Below are 19,572 nucleotides of genomic sequence, written 5' to 3'. Positions count from 1 at the left end.
CAGAGAAATTGAGCCAGTGTATGGAGACAAGTGTTTATCAGTGCGAAGTGTGCAGTGGTGGTGCAAGGAGTTTGAAAATGGATGGGAAAATGTGGAGGACAATGAGTCATTGGGCCGACCTAGTTCCTTGCTGACATCAGACACAACATTACCCGTGTTGATGAAATGGTGAAAGCTGATCAATGTGTTCATCTGAAGGGCATTGCCACTGAACTTGGCACTTCCTATGATACACTTTGCACTGATAAACACTTGTCCCCATACACTGGCTCCCACTTCCCTGTGGATATCTGTGGCTGTTTGTCCTTTGCACCATGAAAAACTAATAACACTTCGCTGCTCATATGGTGTGGACTTCCTGAGCACTCCGGCCATCTTTGTCAACTGATAACAGCGCCGTGTCATGGAAGAAATCAGAAGTTACAATGGGGCCGTTCCAAGAAAAGCCTACTGCATTGCTCGTATATCTCACTTTTGTAATAACACTTATAACAAGCTAGAAAAAAATTAGGTACAAAGACTTTTTGATTTGCCCTTGTATAATAAAACATCTAATATACATATAATATCTAATTTCCATACTATTTTTATGTTACTGGCAGTAAAAAATGTAATTATACTATAATATTTTTCTCAATATCATTATATTTTAAGAAGTTATTTTGAAATAATGAAATTTTAATGTGTTAAATAGCATTGCGAAATGTATAAGCTGATAAATTGATAATGTGAATGACAACAGTTTAGAGTTGATTATCCAGGTTTGTGGCTCTATTCTCCCAAGAACGCACAACTGCTGCGCATGGCAGGTTGTTTGAAAAAAAATCTGTCCCGATCATATTTGAATGACCAACATCTGTAATTCTTGCTTGGCTACATACAAAGTAAAAAAAAATGTAATTACATAATAATCTGGGCCCTACTTATTACTTAATAATAATGAATTATTATTATAATTACAATTGACTACGTAAGTCTATTAAACTATTGATAATATCTAGACAATAGCAAAAGCAAACAACATGAAGATTTAAGTAAAAATTCTAAACACATGTAATTTTTCAGATTCTGGAATATCATAGTGGCTTTTCACAAGGAGAGGAAAATTTGAAACCAGCCGCCCTGGCATTGGCCAGAGGTCTGGCTGAGCCTTAAAGGAAACTTGTCAGAAGAGGCATACAGTAAATGTACTAAAGAAACAATTTGGAACAAACTAAAACCTGTACAACCAAAGAACCAACTTGAAATTCTATTTTTGCCTTTCGCATCGGAATGCAGGGAGGGTCACATGAACCATTGAACCAATCAGGTTGATCCAGTTCCCATGGTGACTGGAAATTCTTGTGGTATTGCCAAACTTACGCCTCAAAGCAACAGAACGACAGCCACTAGTTGGAAAATGAAAGGGTCTCCAATTCTCTGCCCCTTCCTGAACTGCAAGTGAAGGGTGCATGTTGACATCAAGATGTCATTTACAACTGGAAGAAAATCAGGTATGTGGCAACACCGATCTTTGCACTTTGAGACTCCCACAACTGGAGTTAAAAAGTCTGGGTATGTTCTTTAGTTGTGCATGCTTTATGTTTGTACGTTTGTATTCTGCTTCACCACTAGTCAGTCTATCTACAGATCTCTACATTACTTCATGTTTACAGGGTGTTTCAGAAGTATATTAACATGGGCTCCTTTAGTTGCCTGCAGGATGTCTGATGTTTTCTTTGGGCGTGTGTGTTAACACCCAAAGGGAATTGAATGATAGAAGAACACATCTCCCTTTTTATAAATATATTGCAACATTGGGATTGCCAATGACATAAGATCAGGGCCAGGAAATGTCACTGGTCTGTAGGGACATCCTGTAAATCTCTGATACTCTCTTCAGTTCTAAAATGTTAGACCTTTACATGTACACTCTATCCTCCACAGCGTAATGCCCATCATGATCAATGCAGATTCAATCATGACCACTGCACCATCAAGTTGCACATCTTGCTGACAGTGATGCTTGGTTGTAAATGTGCCACTTGTGGGAGAAAAATAATCTAGCATGTCAATATAATTGTATGCATTAACAGTAGCATCTTCAAATAATGAATAGTCAATGACCTGCTATGCAACATGTTCACCTTAATCTTTACACACCATGTGCAGGTTCTCGTACATTGTGTCTAATAGAAAAGTGCGAAAGCTTCTGATGGAATACTATGAGGGTTGTACCGAAAGTAATGCCTCAAATGATTTTTTTCCAGACAAACCACATCAAATACAAAAGATCACAATGCACCATTGAATAAAGCATAATTTCGGCTGCAAGACACTATTCTTCTATGTAATCACCACCTTTCTCTACACATTTTTGCCAGCAATGAACAAGAGCCTGTATGCCATGCTCATAAAAATGACCATCAACCGATTAGTCCTCGGTTTCACAGCTGTGATGATGGCATCATCTGTTGGGAAGTGTTGCCCACACAATGCATCTTTCATTGGCCAGAAAAGATGGAAAGCTGATGGAGCCAAATCAGGACTGAATGGTGGATGTGGAAGGACAGTCCAGCCAAATTTGCCAATGTGTTGGTTAGTTGGTTGACTTAGTGTTTTAAGTCCACTTTATGCACAGCAAGGCTAATCGAGACTGGATCTACAGTTTAAAGTGGAATCCGAACCACTATGTGCCTCCACTGGGTATCGAACCCAGGACACCTTGATTACAAGGTGACAACACTATCACTGCGCCATTGGGGAGGCCTGGCAATGTGTTCCTTGGTCTTCAAACTCCTGTGTGGCTTCGCATTTTCATGCTGCAAGATAAAGGTTTCCCACCATGCACGAACTTTATGATATTCCAGTTTCCTCAACATGGTTTCCAATGCATTGAAACCAATATTCAGCTTTATGCGAAGTTCCCTGATCGTTATTCGCCAAATCTAACAGATAAGCTCATCAAGTTGCATCTCATTTTCTTGTGTGACAGCTGTGGGTGGCAGTCCAGAAAGTGGTCTCTTACACTTCACTTTCATCACTGCTGAAACGTGCCAACCAGCCCTCACTGTCTGGTCTCCACAAAACTGCAGCAAGCGTCTATGGATTTCAAATTTTTCCACATGAAGAAATTGAATCACACATCGTTGCTTCAAACGGACATCCAAGTCAGACCTCACATCTGGGGGCTGCCTCTCTGCTGCCATCTGTGGCACAGCAACGAACTACGAGATATATTTTCAGGATGATTCAGCCTTCACTGCTGTATCACCAACAACCACCTACACTGTCACATGCTATGAGAAAACAATTTGAGGCATTACTTTCGGAGCAACCCTGGTATGAACCTTTATTGGTGCCTTATGTAACTGTCTGGAAGTAATTTTAACTGACTTTTGTGGACTTTGTTGCAAAGAGGAGTAGTGGGGGTACAAAATACCCATGCCTTTCATATTTCAAGCATATGAGGACACTTTATATTTCTTTTCATGATCATTATGTTGACAAAAAGGTTCTATATCAGCTGACCACCCATCCCCTAGACCAGTGGTTCTCAACCTTCGTGAGACCGAAGCCCAATAAATTCTTTTTTTTAAGTCGATGCCCCATCCCAACAATTTTACTCATAAATATCTTTCTATTTTTATTTTTTTTAAACTTTATACATTGATTGGTATGTACCCTTAAAATTCTTTATACATTAATTGGTATGTACCCTTAAAATTAAACATTAATAAATCAATTATGGCATAATCATCTATGCTTATTGACAAATATAAAATTAGGTTTAAATTAGTTGGTAAGTGCATATTTTCTTTGGGATGATTCATTTTGAACATAAAAAAAATTAAATAAATCAGAAAATTTCTGTGCAAACTAAACTTGACAAATTACAGGAGAACCTTTCTCCTGGTATAATTGATTCCAGGATCCGTTATGGGTTGAGAAACACTGTCACAGGCAGAGGTAGCATGTAGCATGTGCAACCTCATGGCACACAAACTAGTTGTATCAAGCCCAAGCCTTAATGCTGTTTGCGAATGGAGAGTCTACAAACTCATTCAAAAGTTTTTTTGTGCTTGGATAACAGAGTCTGTCTTGATGAAGTCCCCACACTACACTGAGCTCTGTGCTGCACTTTCATTATTTTGAGCAAACGAACACACTCATGGCATTACTATGATCACTACAAGAGTATAGAGGAACTTTCAGTCTGCTACTACTTTGGAACTGAGTAGCTCAGGTCTGGATACCAGCACATATAAATGCATTATAGGCAGATGCTGACTTCTTGCTGGAAATTACTCTCTGCAAGAAGTTCAAAATAATCTGCTGAGAGGCGCCACTTGCACTTTTGCTATCATGGAAAAGAAGAAAGAGAGAAGCAAGAACAGTAGTAAAGGAGGAAAGAAGTAAGTGGATGGAAAAATGGGCCAAAGTGCTAGAAGAAGGTGTAGATGGGAACAAGAAAGTATTGTATGGATTAGTGAGAGAAAGGAGAAGAGATAGAGGAGACAGCTGCAAGCTGAGGGATGAAAGGGGAAACGTTGCAGAAGAGGATGAAGAAATAAGGAGAATGTGGATAAATCATTTCACGAAATTTCTGAATGTGAAACAAGGAAATGAACATGAAGAAGGGAAGGAAAAAGAAAACAGGAAGGATAAAATGAATCTCGCGTGGAAAGAAGTGGATGAAGCACTGAAGGTAATGAAGAGAGGTAGAGCACCTGGAGTAGATGAAATGCCCGTGGAAATGATACTAGGAGCAGGAGTGATTGGTGTGCAGTGGCTGTACAGAGTAATGAAAACAGTGAGGCAATAGAGAGAAGTGCCAAAATATTGGACAATGGGACTAATTGTTCCCATATTCAAGAAGGGGGACAGAAAGGAATGTAAAAACTACAGAGGAATAACACTAATGTGCCACTCAGCAAAGGTGTATGAAAAAATATTAGAGAAAAGAATAAGGGAAGCAACAGAGCTGAACATGAGGAAGGAACAGTATGAATTTAGAAGAGGCAGATGAACAGTAAATCAGATATTCACCATAAGGCAATTACAGGAAAGGCATTGCGAGTATGGAAATGATATCATTATGGCATTCCTAGATATAAAAAAGGCATACAATAGCATGGTCAGAACAAAGATTTGGAAGGCTCTAAGAGAGAAAGCAGTCGAGGAAGAGATGGTGTGTAGAGTGCAGAGCACATACAAGGTCAACCAGAGCTGTCTGAGGATACCAATGGAAAGAACAGAGTGGTTCTGTGTAAGTAATGGACTAAAATACGGAAGTGCTCTTTCCTCACTGCTTTTCACAATTACAATGGATGTAATTAAGGAAGAGGTTGGGAAAAGATGATGTTCGCTGATGACTTTGTAACATGGGGAAACAGGAAAGAAGTAGTACATAGACAGCTTGATAGTTGGAATGAAGAAATTAGAAGAGCAGGAATGGAATTCAGTGCAGAAAAGAGTGAGGTGCTAACTAATAACAAGAAACAGAGCCAGAAATGTGCCAAGAATAAAGATGGACACGGAAGAGTTGAGAGTAGTGGAGAGTTTCAAATATCTAGGAAGCATAATTGAGAGAAGTGGAAGAATAGATGAGGAGGTAAACGTAAGAGGACAAATGGATGGTGGACTCTATCAAAGCATTCGAAGATTAATATGGAACAGGGATGTACCTATGAAATACAAGAAGGTAACATATAACACATACGTACTATGTGCCAATAATTAAGTATGGACCAGAGACTTGGACAATGACAGAGAGAGACAGAAGAAAGATGCAGGTAGTGGAGATGAAACTTTTAGGGAGCATGTGAGGGAAGACTAGAAGGAATAGAATAAGGAATGAGGAGATATGACAGACAGTGGGGGTGGTGAAGCTTCAGGACAGAATAGATCAGGCACAGATGAGATGAGATGGTGAGGACACATGAAGAGGATGCATGCAGAAAGAGCTTACAATGCACAAGGATTGGGAACAGAGCCAAAGGGAAGACCAAGATAGTGGAAAGAGGAGATAGTGGAGAGTGTTAGGAGAAGAGGACAAGATTGGAACACTGTGGAAAGAGAGGAGTGGTGAAAGACCAGAAGAAAATGGATAGGCTTGACTTCTATGCCGACCCAGCCAGAGGCAGGAAACAGGGAAGGATGATGATGATATACTTATAATAATCGACAAGAGATGGCACTGCCAAATTTCAGGCCTATGGAGGGGTATGACTGAAGTCACCAGGGCCAGTGCCCTAGATGGATCAGTTTTCAAAGCCAAAGCACAGAGTGTGAAAGTTTCTTTGCAAACATCCATTCATCCAGGGCACTGGCTCTTGTGGCATCAGGCTTATTCCTCCGCAGGTTTGAAATTTAGCAGTGCCATCTCTTGTCGATTATTATAAGTACGAGTTATAGCAAGATATTTTTTATTATTATTCAGATTATTTTGAACTTCTTGGGGAGAGCAATTCCCAGCATCAGGTCAGCACAGCGATATTCTCACTCAGTTCAACATCTGCCTATAATATGTAATCTGTGATACAGGTAAAAATATAATTTCACTGTAAGTGGTATGTAATGGGTAAATTCACACTCTCCCATGTTGCGATATTCATAACCTAACAGTGAAGAAAGAAAACTTTACAAGTTCAGTTATTGACCATAATACTTACTCAAAAGAAATATAATCACAACAATTGTTTACTGATGTCATACACACCACAAAAATGACATGTGGCAGTTCACATTTCCAGTAAAAAACACCTTATATTAAACTTTAACATGTAGTATATTCATGTGCTAAACTTTTAAACCATTACAATTTGTTCAATAGTGCACAACATATCCAACCTTTCAGGGCTGCCATTTACGTACATTTTTGTATTTAAATATACCTAACTCTCTATGGAGTGCTGGAAAAGCAATTGGACAGTTCTTTTTTATCTGTAAAGAACTTTGCCATTTCTCCGCCCCCTTGTCAAAGAACATTAGTTCATACAATCTACTTTTAAAGCTTACAGAATGTTATACATGAGCAGAAACTGGTTCAAGCCACTATTGAAGTTACTAACATGAGCATTGAGTAAATTAAGCACAAAATGCAAAGGAAAGGATCTTCATGCAGGTACAAGCATTAGTTGTTGAATCATTAGTGAAATCTTTACTGGAGATTTGCCTACAACCAATTATAACATTCCTGCATAGGCACCATTTAGTTTAATCTGAAGTGAGGATAGCAACTCTAAAACAAGATAGTAGGGGAAATTACTATCAATTACATTGGGGTTTTGGTTTTATGTTTTTCAGGGAACAAGAAGAAATAACAAATTTGGGAATGTAGCCACTGTACTAAGAAAACAAGTGCCCTTAGTAAGGGCAAGTTTCTCAGCTGTTTACAACCATATTTTTCCGTTTGTTTGGTAATTCAAGGAATTCTACAAGCATACATAATGGATTTATGTAGTGTTTATTGCTTATACTGTGCGATTCAATTAATAAAAATGAAATATTTTACTTTGAAGCATTTGATTTACTTAATTATTTTGCTGTATCAATGTCACAAATATGCATCTTTTTTTGCAACACATTTCCAATGCATCCCTTGGGGGAAAATGCAAGTTTGTGGTAACAAAATAAACACTGTGACAACTGCAGACTTCGTTCAAGATATTTTAAAACACTTGAATCCTGGTCTAAGATATTACCATATGCTATTTAGCAAAAAAATGTGAAGTACATTCAAGTGTGTGCCATCAAAAGTTTTTGGGGTGTAAGTTTTCTTTGAATAATATAAAATTCAACATTTTTCTTAAATATATGTAAACGGAAGTTTATATGAGGCAGGGTGGGAGGGGGAATCGAAATATATTTTTTTACTAATTAATTTATTTCAGCTGGTTCCAAGTCACTTGTGCTACTATGTACATCATATTTAATAAGTTAGATGAAGAAAAGAAAGACATTTCTTGAAGGAGGAGTAATAAAGTATTCAGTAAAGCTAAAAAAGTGAAAAGTGACTTTCAGCAATGTGATAGTATAGACATTCTGCTGTCATAATTAAATATTTTATAAGGATTTTGACATGATCTGGGGGGGGGGGGATATATATCTACATCTCATCCTCATATTCATAAGAACCATAGAAATGGTGCCTAATAACAAGAAATAGTAGTTTCTGAAAAAATCTAACATGCAAAGCAAGAAACTAAAAAAAAAAAAGAAAGCAAGAGAGAGTCATAAACCTCAAGCAGTTTGGTATTCCGTCTCACCTTGTCCCAACACTTGCCACGAATTCCCTTATCCGAGTTGGTTAAAAGTGACCCACTGCGGCTTTACCACAACAGGAGCATAATAAGGATTTTGAGGTGGAGGTCTCCTGTAGGTAGAGAACGTTCTGTCACCATTTATGTCAGTTGTTTATTTATGCTTTTAATTTTTTTTTTAAAAAAAAACAAATCTACAGTGATATTAATTGAAAGAAAACGACAACAAAAAGTATGCACAGACATTGCCCACAGCTGAAACCAGTGCAAAACAAAAATAATAAAAAAAAAGGAGCAACGAAAATGTAACAAGCATTTCTCTTCTACGCCTACAACATGTGCGCCAAAGTGAAAAATGTTACCTGTTTTGTGCTATCTTCCTCAGCGTGTCAGGACACCTTATTAACTTATCCAAAGTCTTAACTATAGATGCAAACGTTGGCCTATGTGTTCTTTCTTTTTGCCAGCAGTCTAGCATTAGTTGATATATTGCTTCAGGACAGTCCATAGGAGCAGGTAGCCTGTAAAGGAAGAAAAAATAATAATTAGCAGTGATGTGATACCACTTAACTACTTACTAAATATAGTAATATTCCAGAATCTGGCAGAGGGTAAAGTCCCCCCCCCCCTCCTTTTTGTGCCTTTGAAGAGGTGCTTTCTGTGCACTCAGTTGATATGTACTAATTACCAGAGTTCTCTTTTGATGAAACATGTGTGTATTCGTACAGAGTGATCTATTGAAGTGTAGACGGCCTACACTACACTTGCGCTATCGGCAAGCAAGGCACTCGCGGCCATTTGTCGGCATTGTAGAGTGTTGATGAAGCACAACAGTTTCCGTAATTCTTTTAAAAAGTGATTTATTTACCAGTTTATTAAAAGGTGTTCAAACTAGTCACCTTCAATCAATGTGAACACATTTTCTACATCTTCATTAAGATATCAACTAATGTAAGCTGGCGAGGGGGGCTAGAAACCTGTTTTTATAGAGACTGTGAAGTGATAGGATGCTTGTCACGTGTTGTGTTTTTTCTATTGTATTCAAGCACAAAGCATGTTATGGCTCAGCAAATGTTTTCCACTGCACAGCGTGCATTTATTTATAGTTCATGTGTGTTAACTCAATTGGCACTTTAAGTTTAACTGAGATTTGAAACAAGATTCCTGGGTGTAAAAGTTCCATGTTGTAAATAAGTCACTCTTTTAAAAACTAGTTACGGAAACTTGCATGCTTGATTCACAGACAGTTTACAGTGCCAACATATGGCAGCAAGCACCTCGCTTGCCGATAGCACAGACACTGATGCGGCAGTCTACACTTCAATGGATCACTCTGTAGATAATAATATCTTGAATGAAAAATGCATTTCAACTATACAGCTAAATCTTTCTTGAAAGTAAGATTCTACTGCTAATTACAACTGAGATTTTTTAAAAATGTATTCTGTTATTGCATTTTGCAACACTTATACAGTATTTTGCAATACTTATACACTTATACAGTTATGGACTCTCTGAAAAACATTAGAAATAGCATGAGAAGACTTACCTGTACCCCTTTTCTATAGACTTGATAACATCTTGATTACTCCAATTCCAATATGGCCTTTCTCCGTACGACATAACTTCCCAACAAACGATTCCAAAGCTCCAGACGTCTGATGCAGAAGTAAATTTTCGGAACGCTATGGCTTCTGGAGCTGTCCACCGAACTGGAATTTTGCCTCCCTGGAAGATTAATATGCATTATTAAATGTGCACACAAGAAAAAATAATTTACAATGATGGATTTATTTTTAACAAATACTAACTACATGCTGAAAAAATTTGATACTCTAATGAATTATGTCATATTTATAATAGTGCTGCATTAACTATTTGTTTACTTGTACAGGTGGTCAATACAAAGTGTTTCCTTTATGTAGAAGCTCAAGGATTATAGGCATAACTAGCTTGGTGAGGAAGGGATTTAAATTTCAATTTACACATTTAGGAATTTTTCCACAGGAAGTATACTGCATGTAAATACTTGGTACATAAGAATCCATGAATTCAGAACCCACTGTAAAGAATAAATTAATGATGCCTATGCGAAGCATAACACTACTTCAACACACAAAAGATTTCAGATTTTCCTCTTGCCCTATCTGATCCTAGTTGATTCATTGAAATTAAAATTGTCGGTGTGTCAGTAAGTAGGCTATTTGCACCTGACACATTACTGAGGACTAAAATCTCTTTGCCTGCTAAAAAGCTGAGGCTGTAAAGGGGCAGGCACTACACACATAAGGACAAAACACAGCCCTACAGAGAATTATACTGGTCATAGCTTGACCTGCAAGAGGCGATATATCCGATTAAAATCACGTGCAAGGGCAAGTGAAATTCTCATCCTAGCCTCATTATATATATCACATCACCCCCTTCCATTTAAAAATTTTGATAAAACGTTCAAATGCTGACCAAGGCAAAATTTATTATTAAAATTTGTAATTTCAAATTTACTAAAAACGTAATGTTTCCATCCTCTAACAGGGTGTTCTTCACACAAAACTGATGTAAAGATCCAACCAACATCTTATATATACACCCACAGTCCAAGGTTTATGTGAAACACGGCTTAACAGTGTTACCATTAAAAATTTTAAGTTTAATTCAATATGGCGGCCACCAACTTGGAACACACCAATATGGTTACCCCTTAGCCTAACCTGTTTCTATCATCATGACCATTTGTACGCAGCCTAACTCCTTTAAATTTTATAGGGGGACTACTGAATCACCCTGTAGATATATTGACAAATTCTTCAAAATAATTAACAGCATTTTAATGAAGTAATCATTCAACTGAGAAAATATATTATCAATGTTGGTCCAAGCAGGAAATTATTAACGATCTGAAAGTAAAATCACCACATCATCAAAAAAATGGAAACAAAAAGCATGGAATGTACACCACAAAATTAAATTTAAATCTTCAAGAATTAATTACAACAAGCAAATAGTACAGCTTATCAAAATTGTTTTAAAAATTCTGAAAAACCACCTGTGCAGCAGCCAATGAAGTGTAACAACGAAAACTCATTGACAATAATATCCAGTATCCAAGACCCTTTTATGAGTCATTTTGAATCTTTGTCTCCCAAATAATAGTCTTCTTACAAACATCCTGCCTTTAAGTTTGATGTTGATTACATAAACTCTATGGTTTTTATATTTCTACAATAAATTACATCATATATATATTTCATGTTGTCTTAATTATGCTATCGTCAATTTAGGCATGTATTCAGTAGCATGCTCAGGATTATTGAAAAGGGGAAAGGGTTACCATCTTTTCCTTCCTTTGACATTATTTTTTAGGATTACTGAGCTAAAAAGGGGGTTATGTCCCCCACCAATTCCTCCTGTGCACGTGCCTGTTGTGTTTGAAATTAATGAAAACCAAAATGTTTGATATTTACCCTAGTTGTATATGCTCCTTCCGTTGTACTTTCTATTTCTCTGCTAAGGCCAAAATCGGCAATCTTGCATACTAACTGTGCATTGACCAGTACATTACGTGCAGCCAAATCCCTATGGACGTAGTTCATTTCGGACAGATACTGCATGCCTGAGGCAATGCCTCTCAGCATGCCCACCAACTGTAGCACTTGGAACTTTCCGTCATTTGCCTGGAAGGAAAGGTAACAGAATAAAATATGTACACTCAAATTACTTGTATTCAAAGTTGTTTGATTTAAATCAAGATTTTAATCGGGTGGCGTTTTTTTTTTTAATTCTTCCAATTCCTGCTGATGAAGCAGTGAGTAGTTGAAGATTTTTTTTCTCACAACATTTCATAAAAAGACAAATATTTATATGTACTGCAATGAAAAACATACAAACAATTAAATCTATGCAAGAGTTGTAAAAAAAATCACAATTTTCATCCACACTGCTTGCATTGTTAGCAATAAAAGTTGTATTTTCTTCCTTGAAAAACAAATAATTTTGTACTCAGAGTGTAGCAGGATTATGGTGATAAAAAGCATGTAATTTGTGGGTGCAAATGATAGTTATGAATGTAAAACATTAGAATATAAACTTAAATCATTGGCGTCGGTCCAGTCCAAATAAAAATAATTAATAACACAGGGTGTAAACTACACTTTAATGTAAATGCTGTGTTTTGAAATTAACTGGAATATCTACTCACCCGTAGGAAAGTGTCCAAGGAGCCATTTTCCATATACTCCGTAATGATCATTACAGGGTTAGATTTTGTGACGACACCCTGCAAGAAAATCACATTTGGATGTTCAAATTGGCCCATGATGCTAGCTTCCGTCAGGAAGTCGACGCGAGCCTTGTCTGAACTCCCAGGCTTCAGAGTCTTTATTGCTACATCTATGTCTGGCCTCGTCGGCAGCTTCAGCTTTCCCCGGCACACGTCTCCAAACTCTCCACCTCCGATGATGGCTTCGATCGTGATGCACGATGCATCGATCTCTCTCGCAAATTCCCTCACAGCCTGGTTGGGATCTTCATACGTATGTGGATCTATGTATGTTCTTGAAGCCCCAACTGTTGTAAAAAGTGGTGTTGTCACTGCAAAGAAGAGGTTTTGTTTTTAGTGAAGCGACAACTCCTTTGGCCAAGTTTACCCAACCTCTAGTTACTAAGCCTAAATCTCTAATGTATTACGTACAGGCATTTTTCCAAGATTAGTAAAATAGCTGCCTTTCCATGCAGTCATCAATTTTAGTACTTTTTCACAGCATTGAACAAATAACCTTAGCTCTGTCAAGTTTAGTTCAATGCTAAAAATGCATCCTAAATTCTGGCGAAAGTTTATTTACATTATTGAGTACATTCTTATTGGGGAGAAGCTCTAATTTTTTCCAAAACTTGAAATTCCCACATGCACTTATGAATGAATAATAATATCCAGATTAACATGTCTCAATTTAAGAAATTCCTCGAAGTTCACTAAAACTTTTAATTGTAACAATAGCTTAATTGGAAACCTGACTTTAGAATGCTGGCTGTATGGGGATCTGATGTTATCAACATATGACTCAGGGAAGAAGTGGGGTGGGGTGAAGAATTCGCCTTCATATAAGATTGAACATAGTGTAACAACTTCATTATTACTCAAGAGTTTCAACAATCACTAGATTTCACACTCTGGTCAGCATTTTATTATTAATTTTTGCTAATGGCTTGGGAAGTAAAACATATAGGAGAGGGGAGGGGGGGAAGCTTTGCAAATGTTGAGTACCAGCTTCTCCGTGACTAAGTTCTTTCATCTTGATTTTCTTGTAAATTTGTTTCCCGTAAATTCATTAAAATGCCTAGCATTGTATGCCGGTAATTATTTTAATCAAAAATAGTTACTATACATAATAAAGCTTTTAAACAGTTACTGAGTTGATCTAAAAAATATTGCATGCTTGTTATTTTCATCCTTCCACTAAAACTATTTATGTTATAATTGTATAAACTTCTCTTTTTCTATGGATAAAAGTGACACAATTTGTGTTAAAAAAAAAAAAAAACACTTTTTGTACCTTGCCCCCTTAGTTTTGAAACCCAATCACTGCCACTCGTTAGTACCCATATGGAATTGAGTCCCGATCATTTTCAGTTGCATTACTTCTGGTTTTCATAATTCAGTTTCATTCTTTCTACTATTGTTGGTACTGGCAATCAGTTTAGCTTTTCTGGTGAAGTCATGTGTTGGCATTTCTATTACAGGTATTTCAAAACCAGAGAAATAATTTTGGAACATTTTTGATGCATGCTCAATTTGCCACAAGTTCAAAAATCACTTTTATTTCACAATTTCTTATTTCAAAGGTGTGGAGTATTTACGGTATTGATACAAATTAATTTAAATTAAGGAAAATCCATTTCAAATTAGTGGTACTATTATATATATTAAAAAAGCATTCTTTGAATGATATGATTTGGTAGTGTTTAGCATTTCTTTCACCTAATTGTTTTATATTTCCTTTCATTCCAATACAATATATTTGATATAAATTTCTTTTAATATTTTCTTGCTGTTTTCATCGGATGGCTGGCAAAATTTCTTCTAATATTTTGCATTTCAAAGTATAAAATTAGCTTTATACTTAAGAGCCAACATTCAGGACACTTAAACAGATGAAAACATACTTAATCAGTCTGCTGTCAATTATGGCATTCATTACAGTATATGCTTCAGTTATTCACACATCTTTTTATGTAAAGAATATCTGATAACCTTAGTTATTTTGTGGGTTTTATCTAAATAAACAATGCTGCAGGTTGCAACACTTTTAAACAAACAAAATGTAATTTTAAATAGAGAATAAATCTAAAGCAGTACACATTTAAATGACAGTGTGTAAGGACAGCACACACGCGCGCACACACACACACACACACACAATGAGAGGTACAGAAAATGGAAATCAAAAACATGTTGGGAACAACAGTGAAGTCAGTAACACCTAATTACATACTCCAATCTAAGGTGACAAATTAACTCTTAACATTTAGATCAACTAACGCCATCCAGTGATGAAGACACCAACTACATTAAAGCAGCTCACAGAAGATGAACAGGAAAATAAGATCTCATTTTTATTAAGGCCAGTACAAGCTACCCAGCACTAGTTAAGTTCAAGAACAAGCTACCCTGTACCAGTTAAGACCCCAGTGCAAGCTACCCTGCACCAGTTCAAGTCCAGCACAAGCTACCTGCACCAGTTAAGACCTCACTGCAAGCTACCCTGCACAAGGTAAGACCCCAGTGCAAGCTACCTTGCACCAGTTAAGGTTCCAGTGCAAGCTACCCTGCACCAGTTAAGGGTCCAGTATAAGCTACCCTGCACCAGCTAAAGTTCCCAGTGCAAGCTACCCTGCACCAGCTAAGGTTCCCAGAACAAGCTACACTGCAACAGTTAAAGTTCCAGTATAACTACTCTGCACTCCGAAAGTAATCCAAAAAGGAATACCCCAGCATTCTAATCGGTGAAAGAGCTTTGTACTTACTTCCATTGGTATGGGTGGTAACTATAGGGGGGCTGTCCAAATTGCAGTGCACTGGAAAAGGGGCAAGAAAAACAACAAAATTAACACAACTCAAAATAATATTTAACTACATACTGTGTATCGTGTCAAAAGATGCTTTTTTTAAGTAAATAAAGAAAGATGAAGAAGCTGGTAACAGGACAAAGGGGTGTTTCAGGTTATCGGGAATGTCCACACAGTAAGGTGCAGGCCTAATACACTTGTCTGTCACCCGTTTACATGTCTTTTCTTTCTGAAACAGGACAAAACTTACACTTACTGTAAGTAACTACAAGTCCTGGTAAGCATGTAAGAAAAAGAGAAAGGAGTACAGTTTAGAAGCACATCAATAGCACTAATAATTAAGTAATCGTTTGGATTAAGGGTTCTGTGCAACATAGATGTATAGGGTTATCACTTTAATGCAAGCACTGACAATTCACGACATTTACTCTGAAAGTTTAACACTTTTTTAACACAGAATACAAAGAAAAACTCAACAATTAGTCGTGTAAAAACATTTAAGGTAAAGCACATTGAAGCTTGGTAGCTACACCTAAATGGCACTAAACATGAAAACTACTACTAAAAATGTGATAACCTCTTTCTTACCTTCTCCATTTCTGTACTCCAAAGTATCACAGTCACTAGGTTGTTTTTTATTGCAGTCGTCGCTGCCTCTACTGAAAAGAGAATTCAAGGAATAGTAAGCTACTAATATATTCTTTGAGCAAATAATACAATGCACACTTTCTCAACTTAAAAGACAACAGAGTTAATGGAATATGTCAGTGCAAACAGTCTTAAGGCTCTGCTGGATTAGCTGATGCCAGGGATGTTCCAAAGTATGCAAAATTACATGTGCTTAGATTTCCTTCTAGAGCATTCACGTGAATCTTTGGTTTTCTTAGACATTTAGACCAAGCCATGGTTTTGGCCAAAAGTCCACTTGAGCCTTAACTCATCGATCAATTGTAAACCAACATATTAATTTGCCAATCGTAACAAAATAACTATTCCGTAGTAATTCACCTTTCTTCACAAAATTTATTGAACACATTAATATGTGAATTGTCCACAGATCAAGGCAAGTGCCAAATAAGAAACTTTATTGTTGTTGCTTTGTAATGCAGGTGGTAACAAATGAACAATCAATTTTAAAAAACAATAAAATGTTAGCAATATGGAACTTTTTCTCTTGCCTGCGAGTTAATTGTTACTATGTTTGTTTCTGCAATTAGAAATGAAAATTAACTTTATTTGTCAAATGTAACTGTTAATTTACAACTCATATTTCCACTGACAAAAATAAACATATAATCACAGAAATGTCAAGCAGTAAGTTCTCAAAAATTAACCTTCTATTTGACACACACACACACAAAATCAAATCTTAGCACTATATAAACATGGAAATCATCTACTTCAAATGACTCATTAGAAAAAGATTATTATTCAATTAACTGAGATTAATTTTAAATTACAAAGTATGATCTCACCTTCGTAGAAATAAAACAGCCATTATAATTACAATAACCAAAAGCACCACAACGGCAACAGTAGCTCCAGCGATAATCCTGACTTGCATGTTATCATCGTCACCTACATATGCTAAAAACAAAAAGGAAAAAAAAATGTAAGACAGTTACACTTCCAACACTAGGTGTATACAAAGATATGCTCCATGAATACTAATGAACAGACAGTTACCATACTTCAAGCACTAAAAATAACAAGTTTCTCTGTGTGTGGTTCTAATGTGGTAGTGAAAAGACCACACATTTAATAAGTCAATCAATATTGATTAATAATGACTAATTAAATGGTAAATTTTTCTATAAATGTAGTACATACTGTACACTGTTGTGGCAATTGCAATGAATTAATAGTTTGTTATATGAAATTAACATTTAACAGTTTCAAACTTCAAATACAACCTATAATAACCTCTAATCGATAGAAATCAACTATAGAAAGGAATATTATATGATTGTACTTTAATGGATCAAACTCTAAAACATTATCTAAAATCAGATTGGTGAATTTTGAAAGCTCTATGCAAGATTTCTCGGTCTATCTTTTATAATTTGAGTGGCAAACAGGCAAAGGGTAGAGTGGAAGTTGTTGTAACAACATTTAAATCACATTACTTACAATAGAACAGTGGCGTTGCGTGCATGTAACCGGTGTTACCGTAGGTAACAGCAAAATGTAAAGAATTAAAAAGTTGCTTCAATAAAATAAAAACATCGTTAAATATGTTAACCAATAGCATTGCCGTCGAGTTGATATTGCAAAGGACATTTTTTTCTGCAGCCGACACAAGCGAATAGGGAGGCTGTACCATTACCGTCAAGAGGTAACAAGAGGAGAAGGCGTCAATGCAAGCAAAGAGCGTTGAAATACTATGGGGTAAGTGTGCTCTAGGGTTATTCATATGCCTGTTTTGGAGCCCAACAGGCCAGTGTTGTCACATTGGATTGGCAGTAAAATCCCGCCTAAAATGGGGATACTATTTCTGTGAAGCAACTAGAGGTAGACTGCAAAGCTAAGGCTGGATTGAACTACAACTGACCAGTTAGGTATTAGACGAAAAGATAGTTCCTTGGTGCGATTCGTGATTTGGTCAAACTTGCTCCAAAACACTAAGTTGGCAACAGTAGTACATACAGCTGGGCTTCCCTTTCACATTGACTGTTACTGGAGGAGGGGAGTTCTGTTGTCTGCTCACCACACAAACGTCAAACTGACCAGAGAAAAGTGTGGTTCTTCTTCTTCCCCTTTGCACCCCATTGCAAAGAAACAAGCGACAGATGAAGAATTGACACGGGTCGACCACTATTTATTGGTTATTCGCGGTAACTGTTTCATGAGTGGTAGTTATTTCTAGGAGTGTTTGTAACTAAATCACTGTGTGGGGAAGAAAAAAAAATCTAGATCGAAGACCTTTTTTTTTTCTTTGGGGGGGGGGGTAACATCTAGCTGGCATAATTGTCGTACTGATGGCTGATAACACTTTTGAAAAAGTCACGCCACGCCACTGCAATAGAATAAATTACATAGAATAAAAAGTATTCAATTTTCATTCTAGTTACATACAGGTTTGTATACTATACCATGTAACATCTTAACATTATAGCATTTGAAAAATCCGAGGAGGGGAGATCTTGCAAACAGATGTTACTCATGTCAAAACACGCAAGAATAATTCATAATAGGTCCATTACATGTGTGCGACATGGGATTGGATTAAAATATTCACACTAACTGATTTCATAGAATTATGAAGTATTATGCTAACAAACGACAAAACCTAATTGTGAAAACATAGCCTGAATGCATGAAAAGCATTAATGAGAAAATGTGTTACGTGTGAGACACTTTAAAAATAAAACTGCAGCAAAGTTTGAATTCAGTTGAATGTGTATTGTACAGGTTTCAGATGATGATAATTCTTATTGGTGGAATATGCAAATTATATGCATTCGCAAACATTTAAACCTTAAGGGTAGATGGACAATTTCCCCTAGGTCTTTGTCGCTGGGGCAGCTGCCGATCACTGTTGCCAACTTTGCTCTTTTGGAACCAGATCTGGCTCTTTCGTGTACTCGTTTGGCTGTGAACTGTGGCACCTGCCCTCTGCCCCACTATGATGCCACCACTGGCTCCGGCCCATAAAGACCAACCTTTGCCATGAGTATACATTTTGCACGCGGTGTGATATTCATATATAGGCTGCGTCACCCATCCCCTCTTACCTCCCAAATTTTTATATATTACGCCGTGCATAAGGTGAAGATGATAATATTGTTATCCGGGAATCCATTATTTTCGATTTCATATGAGCATCATTGGATTATTGAGATGGTTGATGCCGCCAAATCTAGGCGGCGAAAACTAAGAATAAATTGCCATCACTTTAAAGCTAAAGGCAATAGCAGAGCCCCCACCCCTCTGACACCTAAAATTACCCTTGGAGGCACTTTATGCAGCCTTCGTTAATCTAGAAAGTCATCTTTAGCTCTATTAATGGTGAAATTTAGCTCTTTTATGCACATCGGGTTTGGCAACACTGCCAGGAAGGCCGTAGGAGGCAAGCAGAAATGTATTAGGTTTATGGGACCATTATTTTATTCGTTCTCTCGGGAATATCAAACATCCAATGGCGTAGAAAAGTACATGGACGGAAAAAGGATACCTTGAACTATGTCATAGAACGAAAAGTCGGAACTCCCATTTCATAAGGCGTAACTTGAAGTTGAAGTCTATTTCCCATAAGGAATACATG

At 36.9% G+C, this 19,572-nt stretch overlaps 1 protein-coding gene across 7 annotated transcripts in view; it reads right to left on the bottom strand.

The window, feature by feature from the left end:
* The window catches only part of Eph (Eph receptor tyrosine kinase), a 359,408-nt gene that overhangs the window by 5,189 nt on the left and 334,647 nt on the right, over nt 1–19,572 (bottom strand). For 4 of the 7 annotated variants that reach the window (XM_083135333.1, XM_083135336.1, XM_083135334.1 and 1 more), the window contains exons 8-14: nt 16,784–16,895; nt 15,897–15,967; nt 15,267–15,317; nt 12,442–12,833; nt 11,708–11,917; nt 9,793–9,971; nt 8,606–8,764 (exon numbers count right to left, since the gene is read on the bottom strand). In XM_083135333.1, the coding sequence (XP_082991459.1) occupies nt 8,606–8,764; nt 9,793–9,971; nt 11,708–11,917; nt 12,442–12,833; nt 15,267–15,317; nt 15,897–15,967; nt 16,784–16,895 (1,174 nt within the window). Of the gene's footprint in view, nt 1–8,249; nt 8,357–8,605; nt 8,765–9,792; nt 9,972–11,707; nt 11,918–12,441; nt 12,834–15,266; nt 15,318–15,896; nt 15,968–16,783; nt 16,896–19,572 lie in introns of all 7 variants that reach the window. The other 3 variants (XM_083135337.1, XM_083135340.1, XM_083135339.1) reach the window with 2 other exon arrangements.

The sequence above is a fragment of the Lepisma saccharinum genome, chromosome 14, assembly GCF_977018435.1.
Source record: "Lepisma saccharinum chromosome 14, izLepSacc3.1, whole genome shotgun sequence".
Classification (NCBI taxonomy): Eukaryota; Metazoa; Arthropoda; class Insecta; order Zygentoma; family Lepismatidae; genus Lepisma; species Lepisma saccharinum.
The sequence above is the reverse complement of the archived record's forward strand: the minus strand, read 5'-3'. Positions and strand labels throughout refer to the sequence as shown.